Consider the following 15,995-nt stretch of genomic DNA (forward strand, 5'->3'; position numbering starts at 1 on the left):
CAGGTGGAGCTTGTTTCCTCAGGCCCTCTCTATCCTAGAAGTTTCATACAGTCCCACTCCTGTGGAATTTGTTGCTCAAGGTGGAGTTCCCTGCCTCAGGGAAACTTTGGCCTAGATTACTGGCTTTGACCTGTATCTGTAAATCCTGGTCTGGATTCTCCCCTACAGAAGTCCCTAGGTTGGAGTTGGACCTGGAAAGGTTTCTGGTTTCGGTCTACTGCCTCAGAGGTCCCAGGCTTGGGTACACCTGAAGCTGCAGAGGACCTGCTTACTTCCTCAGAGATCCCAGGATGGCGCTCAGACCTGCAGGGGTTCCAAGTTTTTCCCTTCTCCCTTTGATGTCCCCGACCAATGCCCGAACCTGACTTGGTTTAGGCCTACTCTCTCTGAAGTACCAGACTTGTGCCTGGGCATGCTGAGATATCTGGTTCCTTCCTTTCCCTCGGAGGACCCAGATTCACTCAGGCCAAGGCTGACAGAGGTCCTGGCTCAGGCCTAGTTCCTGGGAAGTCCTAGACTCTCACCCAGACCCACTGGGTCTACTCCCTTGAAGGTCTCTGATTCACGTCTGGACACTCAGCAGTCTCTAGCTCTGGTTCACTTGTTCAGCCGTTACTACTCTGGATCTGGTCGCTGGCTCAATACTGATCTGCCTATATCCCAGGACTGGGTTTGCTCCTGGCTTTTCTCCTGGTGGAACCTGTTCTGTGTCCTAGGTAACTGGTTCAGTCCCACTCAGGTTGTGGGAGATCACAGACTCTGAGTCAGGTCATTGGCTCAATCCTGGTCTGCCAGAGTCCCAGGGCTGGATTTGCTCCTGGCTTCTGCTCCAGGTGGAACTTGTTTCCTCTGGCCCTCTCTGTCCTAGGAGTCTCAGAACTGTGTTTTAAAGTAACATGAAGTATCTTTTCAATGAGGGTAAAATGACACTAGAATTTTTTGTTTGTTTGTTTTCCTAGACAGGGTTTCTCTGTGGTTTTGGAGCCTGTCCTGGAACTAGCTCTTGTAGACCAGGCTGGCCGGTCTTTTCATACTAACAGAAAAAGAATGCATTTACCAAAGAATTCCTGACTGCCAAGCTAGTCATGGAACCTTTGAATAGGATTTTTAAGATAATAATATATGTGGATAGTGCTTTCCTGAATGTATGTTTGTGTACCATATGCATGTTAGTAACCACAGAAACCGAAAGAGATTATTGAATCTGCAAGACTCGAGTTCAGACAGTTGTTAGCTGCTGTATGGATGCTGAGACTCAACACCCATGTCCTCTGGAAGAGCAGGTAGAGCTCTTAACTCCTGACCCATGTCTTCAACTCCCTGGATAGAAATATACTTTATATCTATGTACATACTTTAGGTTACAAATGCTTGTAAGAAACACAACTACAGAGATAATTACTCTTACTTTTAAATTTTTATTGTTTTATGTGTACTCTGCCAGCATGTATAACTGTGCATCACATGAGTGCCTGGTTTCCAGGGAGACCAGAAGAGGATATTGGATCCCCAAGACCTAGCCAACAGTTATGAGCTGCCACGTGGACATTTGGAATCAAACTCAGGTCCTCTAAAATAACAGCTGGTGCTCTTAATTGCTGAACCATCTCTTTAACCACATAACAATCTTTTAAAGTTAGTCAAACACTGGTGGTGAGGGGCTAGGCCAGATCTTTCTATTTGATAGGCAAGTATTTTTCCATCATACCATCTGTGACCCTGACCTCTACTGCCCCCTGTCCCTGCTCCCTCTCACTCCAAAGCAGGATTTCACTATGTGATTATGACTGGCATCAAACTGGAGCACCTCCTGCCTCTGCCTCCTGAGTGCTAGGATTATAGGCAGACATGTAGTACCGCAGCTAGACCTGCTTTTCACTTGTACTTATCTAGTTTGGAGTCTGCCATCAGACACTGAAATGACCACACAGAACCACTAGACAGATAAGTCTCTGCATTTCCACAGGGGACCTGGCAAGCTTCTCAGAGTCCACAGGAAAATTGCAAGTACTGAAGAAGATGCTTTTTCATTTCAACTTAGAACTTAGAAAGCTTAAAGATAGAAACCATCTCCCACAGTGCAGGAAGTCTTGATGAAGAGATCCATTGTGAGCAGGAGTCTGTGCTAGCAGGCACAGGGCACAGGGCTTCTCTGCACAACAGAGGAGCTGGTGATACCTCAGAAGGAAGACACTGGACTCAGCTCACTTTGGCTTGGCTGTGTTTCCCGTTGCTTGGAGCGCTTGCAGTATTTGTACAATAGAAACACCAAGCTACAGACTCCAAGAAGCAGAAGAGCAAAGAGCACATACAATGCCGTCTGTGCTTCTGTGATGCCCAGCATCAGCCCCAGGAAGGGCACTTCTGCCTTCACAGGGCTGGCAGTAGGTTCAGCATCTAGGAAAGGACAATGGGGACTCAGGCTCTGGCATTCTGGAAAGGTCCCGCTGATCCTGGAGTCAAGAGACTGCTTAGTACCCTCCTCCCAAACATACACAACAAAAGAAAGCTCACCGCTGTGGTGTCGGCATGGATCACCTTCATGGTGGTGTTTTTGTATGTGCATACCATGATGCTCACGTATGGACAGAGCATAATTTTCAGGAGGTCTCTATTTCCACTTTGGGCTCCTAGTATTAAACTCGTGCCATAACGCTTTTCCCTACAAAACCATGAGCCATCTCACTATGCCACCCCACTGCCACATCCTTTATTCACCTGAGACTGGTCTCATGTAGCCCAGACAGACCTCAGTTATGCCAGATAGTCATGGATGACCTTGAACTTCAGATGCTAGGTACTCAGATGCAGAGCTGGGCAACTGTATCCTCTTTGTGTAGCACTGGGTATTGTCACAGACATTTCTGTTTTATACTCACCCACAAGTACTACCCATAGTGTTTATACAATCCTTAAACTTGACCTAGAAACTGCCTGGAAGTGTCTGTCCTTCTCAAGGAAGGCGCTGCAGTGAGTTAGAGGTAGGACTGGAGGAATCTAGCTCTGCTCATTCCCACAGCAGGGCCCAGGGTAAGACAGGCTCTGGAGAGACTTGCAGTAGCCAAAAGGTGCCTGGAGCGCATGCTAATGAATGGAGGGGACAGAAGGGCAAGAGAAGGCCAGGAATTAGGGGAAGGCAGGTGGAAAGAGCAGCTCCCTCTCACCCTTGACCACACAGTGTTGGTCTCTCCCAGCGCCACCTACCCTCTGGTTGCTGGAGACAAGGGTGAGGTCCTTGTGCAGGGTCAGGAAAGCCATTGCAGCGCACTATAGAGGCATAGATCTTGGCTGACGCCTTGGGGATCCGTGGCAGAGAAGGGTCCGAGCGGTTCACAAAGTGCACACCAAACATCTCTGTAAAGCCTGTGGCCCATTCGAAGTTGTCCATCACACTCCATACCGTGTATCCTCGAAGGTCCACCTTATCCTGCACAGCGGCTAAAAAACATGCTGGGTGTGAACACTCACGTGAAGACACCTGTGTGCCAGGCCTCCTGAAGCCGGGCTCATAGTTGTCCCCATTATTCTGCTTTGTAGAGTGTGAGTTCCAACTCTGAACCCTTCCTGTGTGCTAGCAGGTTCTCTACAGTGGACATGAGGGACCACTGGCATCTTTCTACAAAGGCTCAGTTCTGAATGGAACTAGGATAGCCTGAACTAACCCCACAGCTTTCTTCAGTAGTTCAGGGGATTGGTCTAAGTCAGAACCTTGAAATACCCATGGAGAGTTTTGTGAACTAGCTGCCCTCACTCCCCCTGACTGACAGGGGAACTTCCTTGTGGCCTGTAATTGACAAGAAAGTTTGTGTTCTTTCTGGCCGGTGGTTTTCCACAGAAGCAGTAGAGGTATAAAAGGTTTCTGGGCAAAATAAAGGTTGCTGTTCTTCCACCTAAAAGGAAGCCTCTGTGTCTCAATCCCGGCACCCCCCTGCCAGTTTCAGCAAGTCCAGGCCGTGCAGGCATGGCAAAGTGGAGGTCCCACTGATATCTGGAAGGTGGGGATTCATAAACGGGGTCACTCTGTCTGAGGAGCGTATTGGAAAAGGTGATGTGGTTTTGTTTTTCTTCCCCAGAGATACTCTGAGGGATACCCTCCAAAAGATTAGTATAAAGAAGAGGCAGGAGGGTAAATTGAAAGGCCTCAAAAAGTAACTGAAACTCTTAAAGCAACAAGGCACAGAAGTAACAAGGAAGATAGCCGAAGATTTTATATACAAGGGAGTTTAAATTTTCCAGACTGGGAATAAGCCAAGTCAGATTAAAAGAAGTATGTGTGTCTTCATCCCCAGAGATTCTCTGAGAGATGCCCTCTGGAAGACTGGCCAGTAGGGAAGTAATAAATAAAAGGCAGGAGTGTAACGGTGTAAATGAATGTAGACAGATTTAAAAATATATACAGCTTTAATGGGGAAATAGACTTACAGAACCACTGTTCCTGCGGAGACCAAGAAAGCAGAAGGGGCGGCTGCACTCGCCCAGCAGATTTATAGGTAACATTAGCCAGAGGTGGACACGCCCCCTAAAGCTGGGCTTAACCCTACACAGGAGGTTGAATTGAGGGTCTCCAAAAGATAGAATGTGTACAGATGTATGTTATTGTGTTGTCTTTTGTGTTCTGGACTGGAGAAAGACATTTGATTCTGCGAACTGCTAAGAAAGGTATTTGACTTTAAAATATGAGCCTAAGGATTTGATGCTTTGGAATAGAGGTTCTGCTTTTGTCTCTACAGAGGATGAGAACCTGTAGATTCATTGCAAATTATGTGGTTTGAATCACTGAGACCCCCTGAAATGTTGATGCAAAATACCCCCAAGGAAGCAGCACCCCCGCCAGTCTCGGCTATTCAGGCCATGCAGGCATGGCAGAGAGGCAGGAGCGATTAGAAACAAAAGATCTGAGCTGTAGTTAAGATGTCCCTTCTGTTTGCTTGGATGTAGAGGAGGCTGGGGTTTACATACATATCTCACAAATAGTTTGTAGCTATGTGTCCATATAAGTGCTATGTGTGGATGCATGTAGAGGAGCCTGGGGTTCACACACACACACACACACACACACACACACACACACACACACACATTTATATTTGAACACATAGCTATAAACTATTTGTAATATATATGTACATATATGCATATATATAGATATATGTATATATATATGTGTTCATATGAGTGCTACGTTTGGGTGCATGTAGGGGCCAGAAGTGGGCCTCAGGTTCTGTCCACCTTGTTCTTCTAGAGAAGTAGTATAGGCTGCCAGCCAAAGAGCCCCAAGGAGCCCCCATTTTCTCCCTCCCCAGTGCTGGGATTACAAGCACCTACCACCATGACCAGCTTTCCTACAGTATCTGGGATCGAACCCAGGGCTCAGGGTTGTACAGTGAGCACTTTCCCACCTGAGCTACCACCCCAGTTCTCCTGCCTTGCCCACAAAAGGCCCTAGAGCCACCAGACAACTCTTGCCTGCTCACAGAGGAAAGCAATGTGCAGAGATGCCAAACAGCAAGAAAGACTAAGGGTTGCAGAGGACTCAGGTCAGGAACTAACACAGGCCAGTTCAGGAAACTGGGTTTACTTGCTGTGTGTAGGTAAGTCTAGGAAGGAAAACACCTCTGATTCTAGCCTCAAACAAATGCTCAAACTCCTATGAGCAATGGGCCTTGTCATTAGTGTCCCCGAGGGACCAGACTGCCGTCCTCCAGACACCTATGCTCCAGCAAAGAAGGGGCTCACTGGGACCAGAAAGTGAGGTGGAAGCTCTTACCTTTGAGGGCTTCATTGATGTAGCTGCGGAGGTAGTAGATCCTGTCGGTGTCATTGAGTTCTGGGTCCCCTCGTCTGGACACCCCATTCTCTGTGACATAAATTGGAGGGTTGTTGAATTCTTCCTTCAGCCAGTTCAAGATCCTCCGGAAGCCAAAAGGGGTCATCTTCAGCCAGGAGGAGCCAGAGACTGGCCAGGAGCTGTCTACAATGGTGGCCACGCCCCTGCAAGTTCACAAGGTAAAGATGATATCTTGTTTATAAACCAAGAGGATGGCCTCGGTTGTGACATCTAATCTTCTGTGGGTTCTATTCATATAGGGTACCTCACACTAACATGAAAACTCCACATGTCCCCAGCTCCTGTCTGCTGTTGAAATGTACATGCTACCGTCAGAGAGTGGGTTTCCATGTAGTTGCTGTGATCTGAACCCAGGACCTCTGGAAGAGCAGCCAGTGTTCTTAACCACTAAACCCTCTCCCAGCTTCACGCAAGGATATCTTATTCTGGTTTCTCAGTGTTTCCTCCATGCATTTATACTATTTATATAGCACAGATATACTAGTTTAGCCTTTGTATTGAAAAAGAAGCCAAGGACATGTGTTAGGGAAAGGAGCTGGGAGATGCAATGTCACATGGCTGTCACGTGCTGTAGCCATCAAGCAAACCCTGGTATACAGATCACCAGGTATGTTCTGAGGACAGACAGACCTGAGTCCACACGGGGCAGAGGGCACTTCCCTACTCAGGTATCCTGTTGTTTGTCTTACCTGTCTGCGTAAAAGGAAGAGATGTCAGCAGGATAGTCGAGATTGTAGGCCAGGACAGTGGTGTAGTGGTTGAACCCGAAAAAGTCAAAGGTGCCGTTGATCCTCTTCTTCTCGCTCTCTGTAAATGCAGGGAGCCTGGGAAGAGGGAGCCATTAGGGAAGGATCAGGAGGAATCACACTTTGAGGAGAGACTGTCTGGACAGGGTAGGGGCACTCAGAACTCCAGACACGTGGTTATGACTAGAGCAGCTCCACAAAGGGAAGCTCTTCAGGTGATGCTCCTGCCTGCTGCTCCATCCCTTCTCCTCCCCAAAGAGCCACCTGCACACTGGTCTCACTGTCCTGGGTACGCTCCCTGCGGGCTGTCCCCCACCCCCGCCCCATTACCTTCAGACATTCTGAGTTTTATTATGTAAGATAGGTTTGACAACCAAGCCTGCATCTGAGGTAATTTCTTTTAACTATTCCTTTATGTGCCCAATTTAGTCTTTGCAATTCATGTCCTCCCAGCTCACACTTTGCTCCTCTCTTTTCCTGGGCTTGCTTCATTCAGGTGTCCTCTGCTGTCTGTCCTTACTAATGGGGAAGTTCTGAGAACTGAATGTTGGATTGTGGACTTTCGTGCCTTGCTTCTCTCTCTGGAGTCTGTAATGGCTCCTCAGCTGTGGCCTCAAGGCCATGTCCCTGTCCAGCTTCTATGTGGCCCTGCCCTGCAGCAGGCTCCTTTCAACTCTGCTGTATGTATTCTGCTTAGTCTTCCTCTGTCTGACTCGTAGCCCTAAGACACAGCAACTTCTGCTGCCCAGTTTCTTGTTCTGGGGCCCAGCCCTCCAATACCCTGCCTTGGCTCTGATATCCCCAGGTCGACCAACCTCCTGGTCTTTGGACTTTTCTTTGTACTGAGGAAACTGAGGACTAGAATCCCATGCCAGTTCATCTTCCCTGCTGGCCTATCACCATCTGGAGGAGCCAGGCTCTGCCTATGGACCCTACCACTTAGTTCTGACCCAGGTGTGCAGTAGCTGCTGACAAAGCTGCGCGTAGGGTCCAGAATGCCCACTAGCAGACTGCTACATCAGACACAGTGGCACAGCCTTGCACATCAGGACTGCCCTACATAAGCCAGGTCGTGCTACAATGTAAGGATTACAATTTTGTGATAGAAGGAAGATTTGGGAGACAGACTCAAAGGCTATTAGGAATGGATGTCTGCTGAATTCCTATCATCCTCTGCCAGACACTTGAGCTAGAGTTGGGCTTTTGAGTCTCTCCCGAAAGGCCAGGAGCCATCTTTTTGAGCCTTTTGTGGAAAGGTTTTGTGGATGTTGGTTTTGAAGACAGGCAGCCTTGTTCTGAACATCACTTTGGTGGTGGAGCACTCTGGCCCTGACCTTTATTACTCTCAAAACCATAACTTCCAGCTGCTGCTCCCAGAAAGAGAGCAGAACAGGTAAACATGGATGCCCTGTTGTAAACCATTGCCATCTACTGGCCAAATTGTAGAAGCAGGAGTGACAGGCTACTTCCTGCCACCTGGCTAGCTTTACCCAAAATAATTACATGGAAACTGTATTCTTTTAAACACTACCTGCGCCATTAGTTCTAGCCTCTTATTGGCTAATTCTCACATCTTGATTAACCCATTTCTAATAATGTGTGTAGCACCACGAGGTGGTAGCTTACCGGGAAGGATCTTAACCTGCGTCCATCTTGGAGAGGAGAGCTATATCGTCTGCCTCACTGCTTCTTCCTCCCAGCATTCTGTTCTGTCTTCCCTGTCTACCTATGTTCTGACCTATCAGGCCAAGCAGTTTACTTTATTAATTAACCAATGAAACAACAGATAGACAGATGACCCTCCACCATCACCAAAAAACAAAAAGCACGTGCCTGACAGTCCCCAAGCAATAGCTTTCTCTCAAGGTGATAAACAGAGCAAGTAAGCTAACTGGGGAACTAGTTCGTGAGCAAGGCAGTGGAGTTGCTCTGGACCGGGTACTCTTGGACAGTTTCTGCAGCTATCCTGGAGAACAATAACAATAGCGACAGTCTCTCCAGGCATATTCCCGTGCCAGGATTGAGCTCAGTTTTCTTTTGTTTTAATTAAAAAACTTCTTTCTTGGGCTGGAGAGAAGGGTTAGAGGTCAAGACCACTGCCTGCTCTTCCTAAGGTTCAGAGTTCAATTCTGACAAACCACCTGGTGGCTCACAACCATCTAGAATGAGATCTGATACCCTCTTCTAGTGTGTAGGCATGCATGCAAACAGAACACTGAATATATAATAAATAAATTTTTTATAAAAAGAAAATATTTTTGTTCTACAAAATGTTTTGAATATGTTTTCCCCTCCTCCAGCTCTACCCTCCCAACCTCTCTTGCTCACTCAATGTTGTTTTCTTCTATTTCAAAAACAAAAATCAAAACAAAGCAAACAAAAGCACCATCCATATATCAGTGGCTCACTCAGTCTCATCAGAAATCCCTCTTCCTACACTAGGTGGGAATTAATAGAGAGCCACAACTGGACAAGGTACAGAGTGGGGGACTTTGGAGCACTCTCATAATTGGGTGTCTTCCTAGAACCCACCCTCCCCTTGAGAACTATGTGCAAAGAGGAGGTGTGAAGATTGTAAGAGTCAGAGGCGATGGGTGACCCTAAGTGTCTTCCTGAGTTTTACAGATGCTATCACATGCATCTTCATAGCAAGGACGCAAGTTCTAAGCACAGTGCCCTTCCTGGCACTAACACTCACACTGCTCACTCACCGCTGAGGATACAGCACTGACCTTGACTTGGTGAGGTTCTCTGCCAGGCTCCTTTCAAGGATCCGTGTCTTCATCACCTCCGGGTAATCTCCGTTTTTGAAGATGGGGTGTGCAAACCAGCCTCCCATGAACTGTGTGGGGGTAAATCACTGTTGAAACTGACATGGGAGGGAGGCATCTCACCTCTCCCTGGCACCAGCAGGCTAGGGGAGGCTGTACCATCGGGGTCACTCTCTCTCCCTCCTGTCATGGGTCTTCACTGAACATGACTGTTTCCTGCTGGCATCTGCTTACTATAGTATAGACTTCCAGGGGCTGTATAAGCACACCCTTCATCTGAGATCTAGAAAATAGGGGCACTAGAGTTCCTAAGAAATTAAGGAACTCTTGGCACCTAGAGGTGATGGCTACAGCTACTGTAGGCAAAGCAGGAGGTTATAGTGGAGGATATTAGCATCAAGTCAGTGCTCTATCCAGTGAGGCCTACATATGACCAAGGTCTCACTGTAGCACAGGCATGCCTCAAACTTGCTATGTAGCCAAGGATGCCCATGAACTCCCGATCCTCCTGCTTCAGTCTCCAAAGTGCTAGGCTCACAGGCATGCGTCACCACAACCAGGCTCATGCAGAGCTGAGAACAGAACCGCAGGCTCCATGCATGCTAAGCAATCAATCAAGTAATGAGTTTCCTTGTTAAATTATCATCATCATTAGTGGTGGAGGTGGAGGTTGCAGCAGCAGCTGTGGTGTGCGCATCTCTGTGTATGAGGTAGAGTGGAGCGGGTGCCATGGTGGAGGTCAGAAGACAACTCTGTGGAGTCTCTTCTCTCCAGCCTTCCTTATTTTAAGTTCATTTATTTGTATTTTATGTACATTGGTGTTTACCTGCATGTACATCTCTGTGAGTTACAGACCCTGTGAGCTGCCTTGTGAGTGCTGAGATTGATCCCAGGTCCTCTGGAAGAGCAGACAGTGTTCTTATCTGAGGAGCAATCTCTTCGGTCCTAGAGAACTGATTTCTTTCCTATATTTTTTAAAATGTGTATGAGTGCTCTATCTGGTGTATTCCTTTTTGTGATAAGAGGACATCAGGTCACACTACAGATGCTGGAGAACCACCACGTGATTCTTGGGAATTGAGCTTACCACCTCTAAAAAAGCAGCCTAGTGCTCCTACCTGATGAGCCCTCTCTACAGCTGCCTCTCCTTCCTTATTTTTTCAGCCCAAGAAAGGGCTTCTCTGTAGCTTTGGTGACTTTTCTAGTACTCGCTATGCAGACCAAGCTAGCATCAAACTCACAAATATCTGCCTGCCTCTGCTTCTTAGGTGCTGGGTTGAAGGGTGTGCCATCACTGGCAGGCCTCTTTCCTTCTTTACATCGGTTCTGAGAATAGAATTTAAGTCACCAAGCTTGGATTGGCAAGCACCTTTACCCACTGAACCATCTTGTCAACCCACAGACAATTTTTTTAAGGCTAAAAACACAGTTGCTGGCTGGAGAGAAGGTTCATAGTCAAGATAACTTGCCGCTCTCCAGAGGACCTGAGTTTGGTGCCCCATAGCCTGGCTCACAGATTCCTGGAAATCTGATGCCATTTTCCGACCTCCACAGGCTCCTGCACTCACGGGAACACATGCATATACAGAATTAAAAATAAAATAAATCAGGAGGTGGTGGCACACACCTTTAATTCCAGCACTCTGGAGGAAGAGGCAGGAAGATCTCTGTGAATTCCAGGTTAGCCTGGTCTAAAATGGAGTTCCAGGACAGCCCGGCCTATACACAGAAACCCTGTCTCCAAAAACCAAATTAATAATAAAAAAGAATCTTTAAAAAAAAAACCCTCAGTCACATAATTCAAATTATTCATCCCCTCTGTAACAACAACCTCTGAGTAAGAAACATCTAGTTCACAGTTGAAAAACCTGAAGAACAGAACAGTTAGTTGATCATTTCCCCTCAGGATCACAAAATCAAGTAAGAACAAAACTGGCTTAGATCTAAACCTTCGATTTCTGGTCTCCATCTATTTCTTTCAGAGCACAGTGGGAGAGAAGATGGCCAAGAAGAGATGGTACCCAGAGGACACACCTGGACGTTCCTCCTGGCAGCCTCCACGTCCTCCTGCTTGGAGGGATCCCTGGGCTCAGACCAGTCACTGTTGATGGTGATGGAAATCACACCTCCCTGGCTGGCACGGTACTTGTCATTGTAGAGATGCCAAGCCTCAGCGTGAGCCTTTATTAGGTTGTGGCCGACAGTGTATGGAGCCGTGCCAGGCCTGGAGGAGATTCCTGGAAACACACACAGGATGTCATCAGAAAACACCATCCTCCCTGTGTATGGGAGGAGGGATTTGACACCTGGGAGACAGGTACTCTAATCCCACATTTCCTTCCTACTGGATGGCAGACAGTAGTCAGCCTCATAGTGCCTTTCTCAGGAGAACAGGCAGCAAAGAGAGCTTGTAAGAAGGGAATGGATTGTTTGTGGGCAGCAGCCAGCAGCACTCTGGCTGAGAGAAGACATTGATCTATGGTGGCTTATGTCCCCTCCTCTGGTGGGACTTCTACTATGACGTATGCTCTGTTGACATCGTAGAGGTCTAAGGGACCACAGTGAGGTCAGGACTGGAGGACACATCCAATGGTGACAATAACCACATCATGAGAACAAGTGCTCAAATCAAAGTGCCAACTAAGAGCCACAGAAGATGCATCTATCTTTGATTTGAGAAATACCTCCCAATGCATTTCAATTGAGTGTGTGTGTGTGTGTGTGTGTGTGTGTGTGTGTGTGCAGGACCATGTGTGTGCAGCAGCATGTGTGTATGCAGGAGCATTTGTGTGTGCAGGACCATGTGTGTGCAGGAGCATGTGTGTGCAGGAGCATGTGTGTGCAGGAGCATGTATGTGCAGGAGCATGTGTGTGCAGGAGCATGTGCTGACTTGTGTGAGTATAGGTGGAGGCCAGAGGACAGCCTCAGGTATCATTCACAGAGAGACCACCTACTTCTCTGTGACAGGATCACTTGTGGACCTAAACTAGGGGAGACTGAGGAATATGGGAGCCCCAGTGGGTCACCTGGCTGGGCCTTCCCAGGGCTAGGGTTACAATGTGTCACTTTACCAGGTGTTTGTATGTTTGTTTGTTTGTTTGTTTGCTTGTTTTGGGTTTTGCATGGGTTCTGGGGAGAGAACTCAGACCCCTAGACCTTCACCGTAAGCACTTTAGAGCTGAGCCCTCTCCCCAGACCTGTGTAGGTAGGGACTGAAATACACTGCCTGTCAGTGACTTCTTATGACACCTGGATCCCAGGGCTTCACTGTCCTGAGAATGTCATTATCCAAACAGATGACAAGTTGGATCTAGGACATTTACCTGGAGCGTGCTCCCCATTGCCATAGCCTTGGGTAGCAACAACGAAGGGCTCATTCAGTGTGATCCAAAACTTCACCTTGTCCCCCAGCCTCTGGAAGAGCACATCTGCATACTCCTTAAACAGCTGCACAATTGTCTCATTCTCCCAGCCCCCAATGTCTTGCAGTGCCTGGGGCAGGTCCCAGTGGTACATGGTCACCTGCGGGGAAGCCAGAACAATGTTCTATCCACCATCTCTCAGAAAGCCAACAACATGAGAAATGGAAGGACACTGACAAGGAAAGGTTCGGGGAGTTCTGAACTTTCTCCACTATAGGGAAGAAAACATTTCATTCTCTAACTCTGCACCATGTGAATCTATGGACAATTCAAAAGCCAAGTTACAAAAGCATTTTGTTGCTAAGATGACGGCTCATCTAGTAAAAGTGCCTGCCACCAAACCTAATGATGTTGGTTCAAACTCCAGAATATACACATGGGGGAAGGAAAGTGGTCACTCCTATAATGATTTTCTCTTTCTCTCTCTCTCTCTCTCTCTCTCTCTCTCTCTCTCTCTCACACACACACACACACATACACACACACACACACATACACACACACACACACACACATACACACACACACACATTCTGGAGTTGGCAATAGAGTCTTGCCTAGCATGCAGCAAGCTCTGGGTTCCATCCTTACAGCACGGTGGTGCACACCTGTAAGTCTAGCACTATGAGGTGTGGGATACAGGACAGAAGTTCAAGAACATCTTCAGCTACATAAGGAGTAAGAGGTCTGCTGGGATAATGGAGACTTTTTCTCAAATGTAGATAAATAGATAAATACATAAGACCGTATCTGATAAATAAATAGATATGAGAAGCAGGCAGCACACATTAAAAATATATAGAGTAAATGAATAAAATAAAACCCCAGCACTTGTTTGTATATTAAATGGAGTCCTCCTGACCCACTGCCCCCCGGGACCACCCTCACCTGTGGTGTGATGCCAGCAGCCAGCAGTGCATCTATTAATCGAACATAGTAGTTGAGGCCTGCTTCATTGATGAACCTGGTGGTTCCGTCTGGGAGGACTCGAGGCCAGGAGATGGAGAACCGATAGTGGGACACACCCAGGTTCTGCAGGGCCACCACGTCCTCATCAATCTTGTGGTAACTGTCACAGGCCACATCTCCGTTGTCGTCATTCTCAATCTTCAATGGTGTGTGGGAAAATGTGTCCCAAATACTCAGTCCTTTGCCATCTGCTCTCCAGGCGCCTTCAATCTCAAGATGACAAGAGGTAGTCTAAGCCATCTGACCAAATACATTCCCTTCTGCAGCTCCCTGGGAGCCTTCTCTGCACACCCTGCACCCAGTTACTAAAGTTGCCCTACACACATGGCGGCACCACTCTGCCCTCTGCTCCCAGGCTGGTTTCCCATATCACCAAGCAGTGTAGGCACTTGTACGTGTGTGTGTGTGCCTGAGTGCATGCATGTGTGTGTGTGCACTCACATACACGCCCATGAACATGAAAGAGAGACAAAAACAGAGAGCCTCACATAGCCTAGGCTGACTTTGAACTCTCATGTAACAAAGGAACTGAGTACTCTACTGAGTCACATCCCCAGTTCCAAGAATGGGTATCACATTTTTAGTTTACTAACTAATGCTGGCAGTGGGGTCTGGCATATGGTGGGTACTCACCAAAGGTGCTGAGTGAACAATATCACATCCGATACTACCTTAACTACAGCCAAGCTAACTGCAAGGATACTGGTGTGGAGAAAGTATTTGTAGTCTAGATGTTCATGGCTGTTTCTATGCCTTCCTCCTCTTCCTCCTCCTCCTCCTCCTCCTCCTCCCTAACTCCCTTCCAATAAGACTTTGGAAAACGCCCATCTGTGGTGGTCAGTAGGTAGATAAGTACCACATCTGTAATTCACTTTCGAACATTTCAACACATATGGTAGGACAGCAAATATGGTGTCACTGCTGAGATGGTGTTGGCATTCTAGCCAATAATGCACATCCAGTGCTGGCTGGGAGAGGGCGGAGTGGAGCCAGCAGGAAACTGCCATAGGAACCATGTGTGTGGAGGTGGAAGAGGCCAGGACCAAAGGGAATAGGCTGGAGAAAGGAGATGCAAATATGAAAATGAAAGGGCTAGCATTTCCCTATAGATTTGAATTGATAACAAGGATATGAACTCATGGCTTTAAATATACAAGCTGTAGAGCTGGGGGATAAGGCTAAGTTTATGAGGCATTGATTGCCATGCACGAGATAAGGCCCTGGGCTCCATCCCCAGCACTGCATATGCTGAGAGTATTTAGGCATGCTAGTAAGCCTGGGATTTGGACAGGAGAGGCAGGAGGATCAGAAGTTCAATGTCATCCTTGGCTACAGAGTGAGTTGGTTTACACAAGACTCTGTCTCCTGCATACTTAATTAAGAAATGCCAAGTGGGGAGGCTGAAGGGTAAAATGACAGAAATGTATGTGTGGGAACATCGACGTGCTGTGAAGTTCCGACTACTGAGAGGACCTACAAGTTGTGACACTCCAGGGGAGTCAGGACACCAGAGGACAATTGTTGGCTGCTGTGTAAAACAGCTGGGTCTCACCAGAGAAATGCCTGCTTAACAGCCGTGGAGGAAGAGGAACAAAGGAGGCTCACTGTGCCTGAATGGATAGAAAGTCAGACTGGGGTGAGACTCAACTGGTCAAGGCTTGTCTAGCATGCGTGGACCCCAGGCTATCCCACGCCAGCACTGAGAAACCAGCCTAGCACTGCACACCTGTAACCCCAGGATTCGAGGAAATGGAGGTAGAACGGTCAAGAATCCAAGAATATGGGCTGCTCAGCAAATTCAAGGCCAGCCTGAACTGTATGAGACCCTGTCACGAAAAAATTGGAAAAAGGGGAGGAGGAAGAAAAGAAGATGAAGAAAGGCCCAGCACCAAGCCCTCTGAAGCGTCACCATGCCTGCACTGAACACACCTCTTGCCCTCTCTCTTTCATCTTTCCTCTTCCTGAGAAAAGGGAATCACAGCACCATATGTTCTGTGTTCACATTCTTGTCGTGAACTCAGTAGCAGCCCAGGTCAGAGCATCTGAAAATGCCCGGATTTACCCCAGGACCAGTTAGGTCATCTGCCTGCACAGATGGAGCCTCCAGGGAGATTACGTGTTTGCATGTTCTTCCTGAACCTTCTGTCATGGCTCTACCTGATCCATCTGGCCCTTCAAATGTCCATCTCAGTCCTTGACAAGATCTACAGACTCCTAGAAAACAAATGTCTGACCAAT

General features: G+C 47.6%; 2 protein-coding genes across 2 annotated transcripts in view; both read right to left on the reverse strand.

The window, feature by feature from the left end:
• Positions 1 to 2,179: 2,179 nt before the first annotated feature.
• On the reverse strand, positions 2,180 to 9,433 carry LOC113456196 (lactase-phlorizin hydrolase-like). The gene is made up of 5 exons (XM_026779768.1): positions 9,327 to 9,433; positions 6,538 to 6,672; positions 5,768 to 5,991; positions 3,205 to 3,438; positions 2,180 to 2,397 (listed from the first exon to the last, which is right to left on the reverse strand). The coding sequence occupies exons 1-5, from the start codon at positions 9,431 to 9,433 to the stop codon at positions 2,180 to 2,182; spliced, it is 918 nt and encodes a 305-aa protein (XP_026635569.1).
• A 1,785-nt stretch (positions 9,434 to 11,218) lies between these two features.
• Positions 11,219 to 15,995, reverse strand: part of LOC101980866 (lactase-phlorizin hydrolase) — a 26,404-nt gene continuing 21,627 nt past the window's right edge. Inside the window, exons 10-14 of the mRNA XM_026779769.1 lie at positions 15,667 to 15,718; positions 13,677 to 13,967; positions 12,690 to 12,888; positions 11,400 to 11,602; positions 11,219 to 11,233 (exon numbers count right to left, since the gene is read on the reverse strand). Coding sequence (XP_026635570.1) covers positions 11,219 to 11,233; positions 11,400 to 11,602; positions 12,690 to 12,888; positions 13,677 to 13,967; positions 15,667 to 15,718 — 760 coding nt within the window. The remainder of the gene's footprint in view (positions 11,234 to 11,399; positions 11,603 to 12,689; positions 12,889 to 13,676; positions 13,968 to 15,666; positions 15,719 to 15,995) is intronic.

This window comes from Microtus ochrogaster, chromosome 6 (assembly GCF_000317375.1).
Source record: "Microtus ochrogaster isolate Prairie Vole_2 chromosome 6, MicOch1.0, whole genome shotgun sequence".
NCBI classification, from domain to species: domain Eukaryota; kingdom Metazoa; phylum Chordata; class Mammalia; order Rodentia; family Cricetidae; genus Microtus; species Microtus ochrogaster.

What these genes read in the sequence shown, in the direction of transcription:
- LOC113456196 (XM_026779768.1), bottom strand. Translation starts at nt 9,433, where the DNA reads ATGGGAGGCTGGTTTGCACACCCCATCTTCAAAAACGGAGATTACCCG. An exon ending in CATCAATGAAGCCCTCAAAG is followed by an intron (nt 3,439 to 5,767) that starts GTAAGAGCTTCC and finishes CATGTTTTTTAG; the next exon opens with CCGCTGTGCAGGATAAGGTG. An exon ending in TTGTCTCCAGCAACCAGAGG is followed by an intron (nt 2,398 to 3,204) that starts GTAGGTGGCGCT and finishes GTCCTTTCCTAG; the next exon opens with ATGCTGAACCTACTGCCAGC.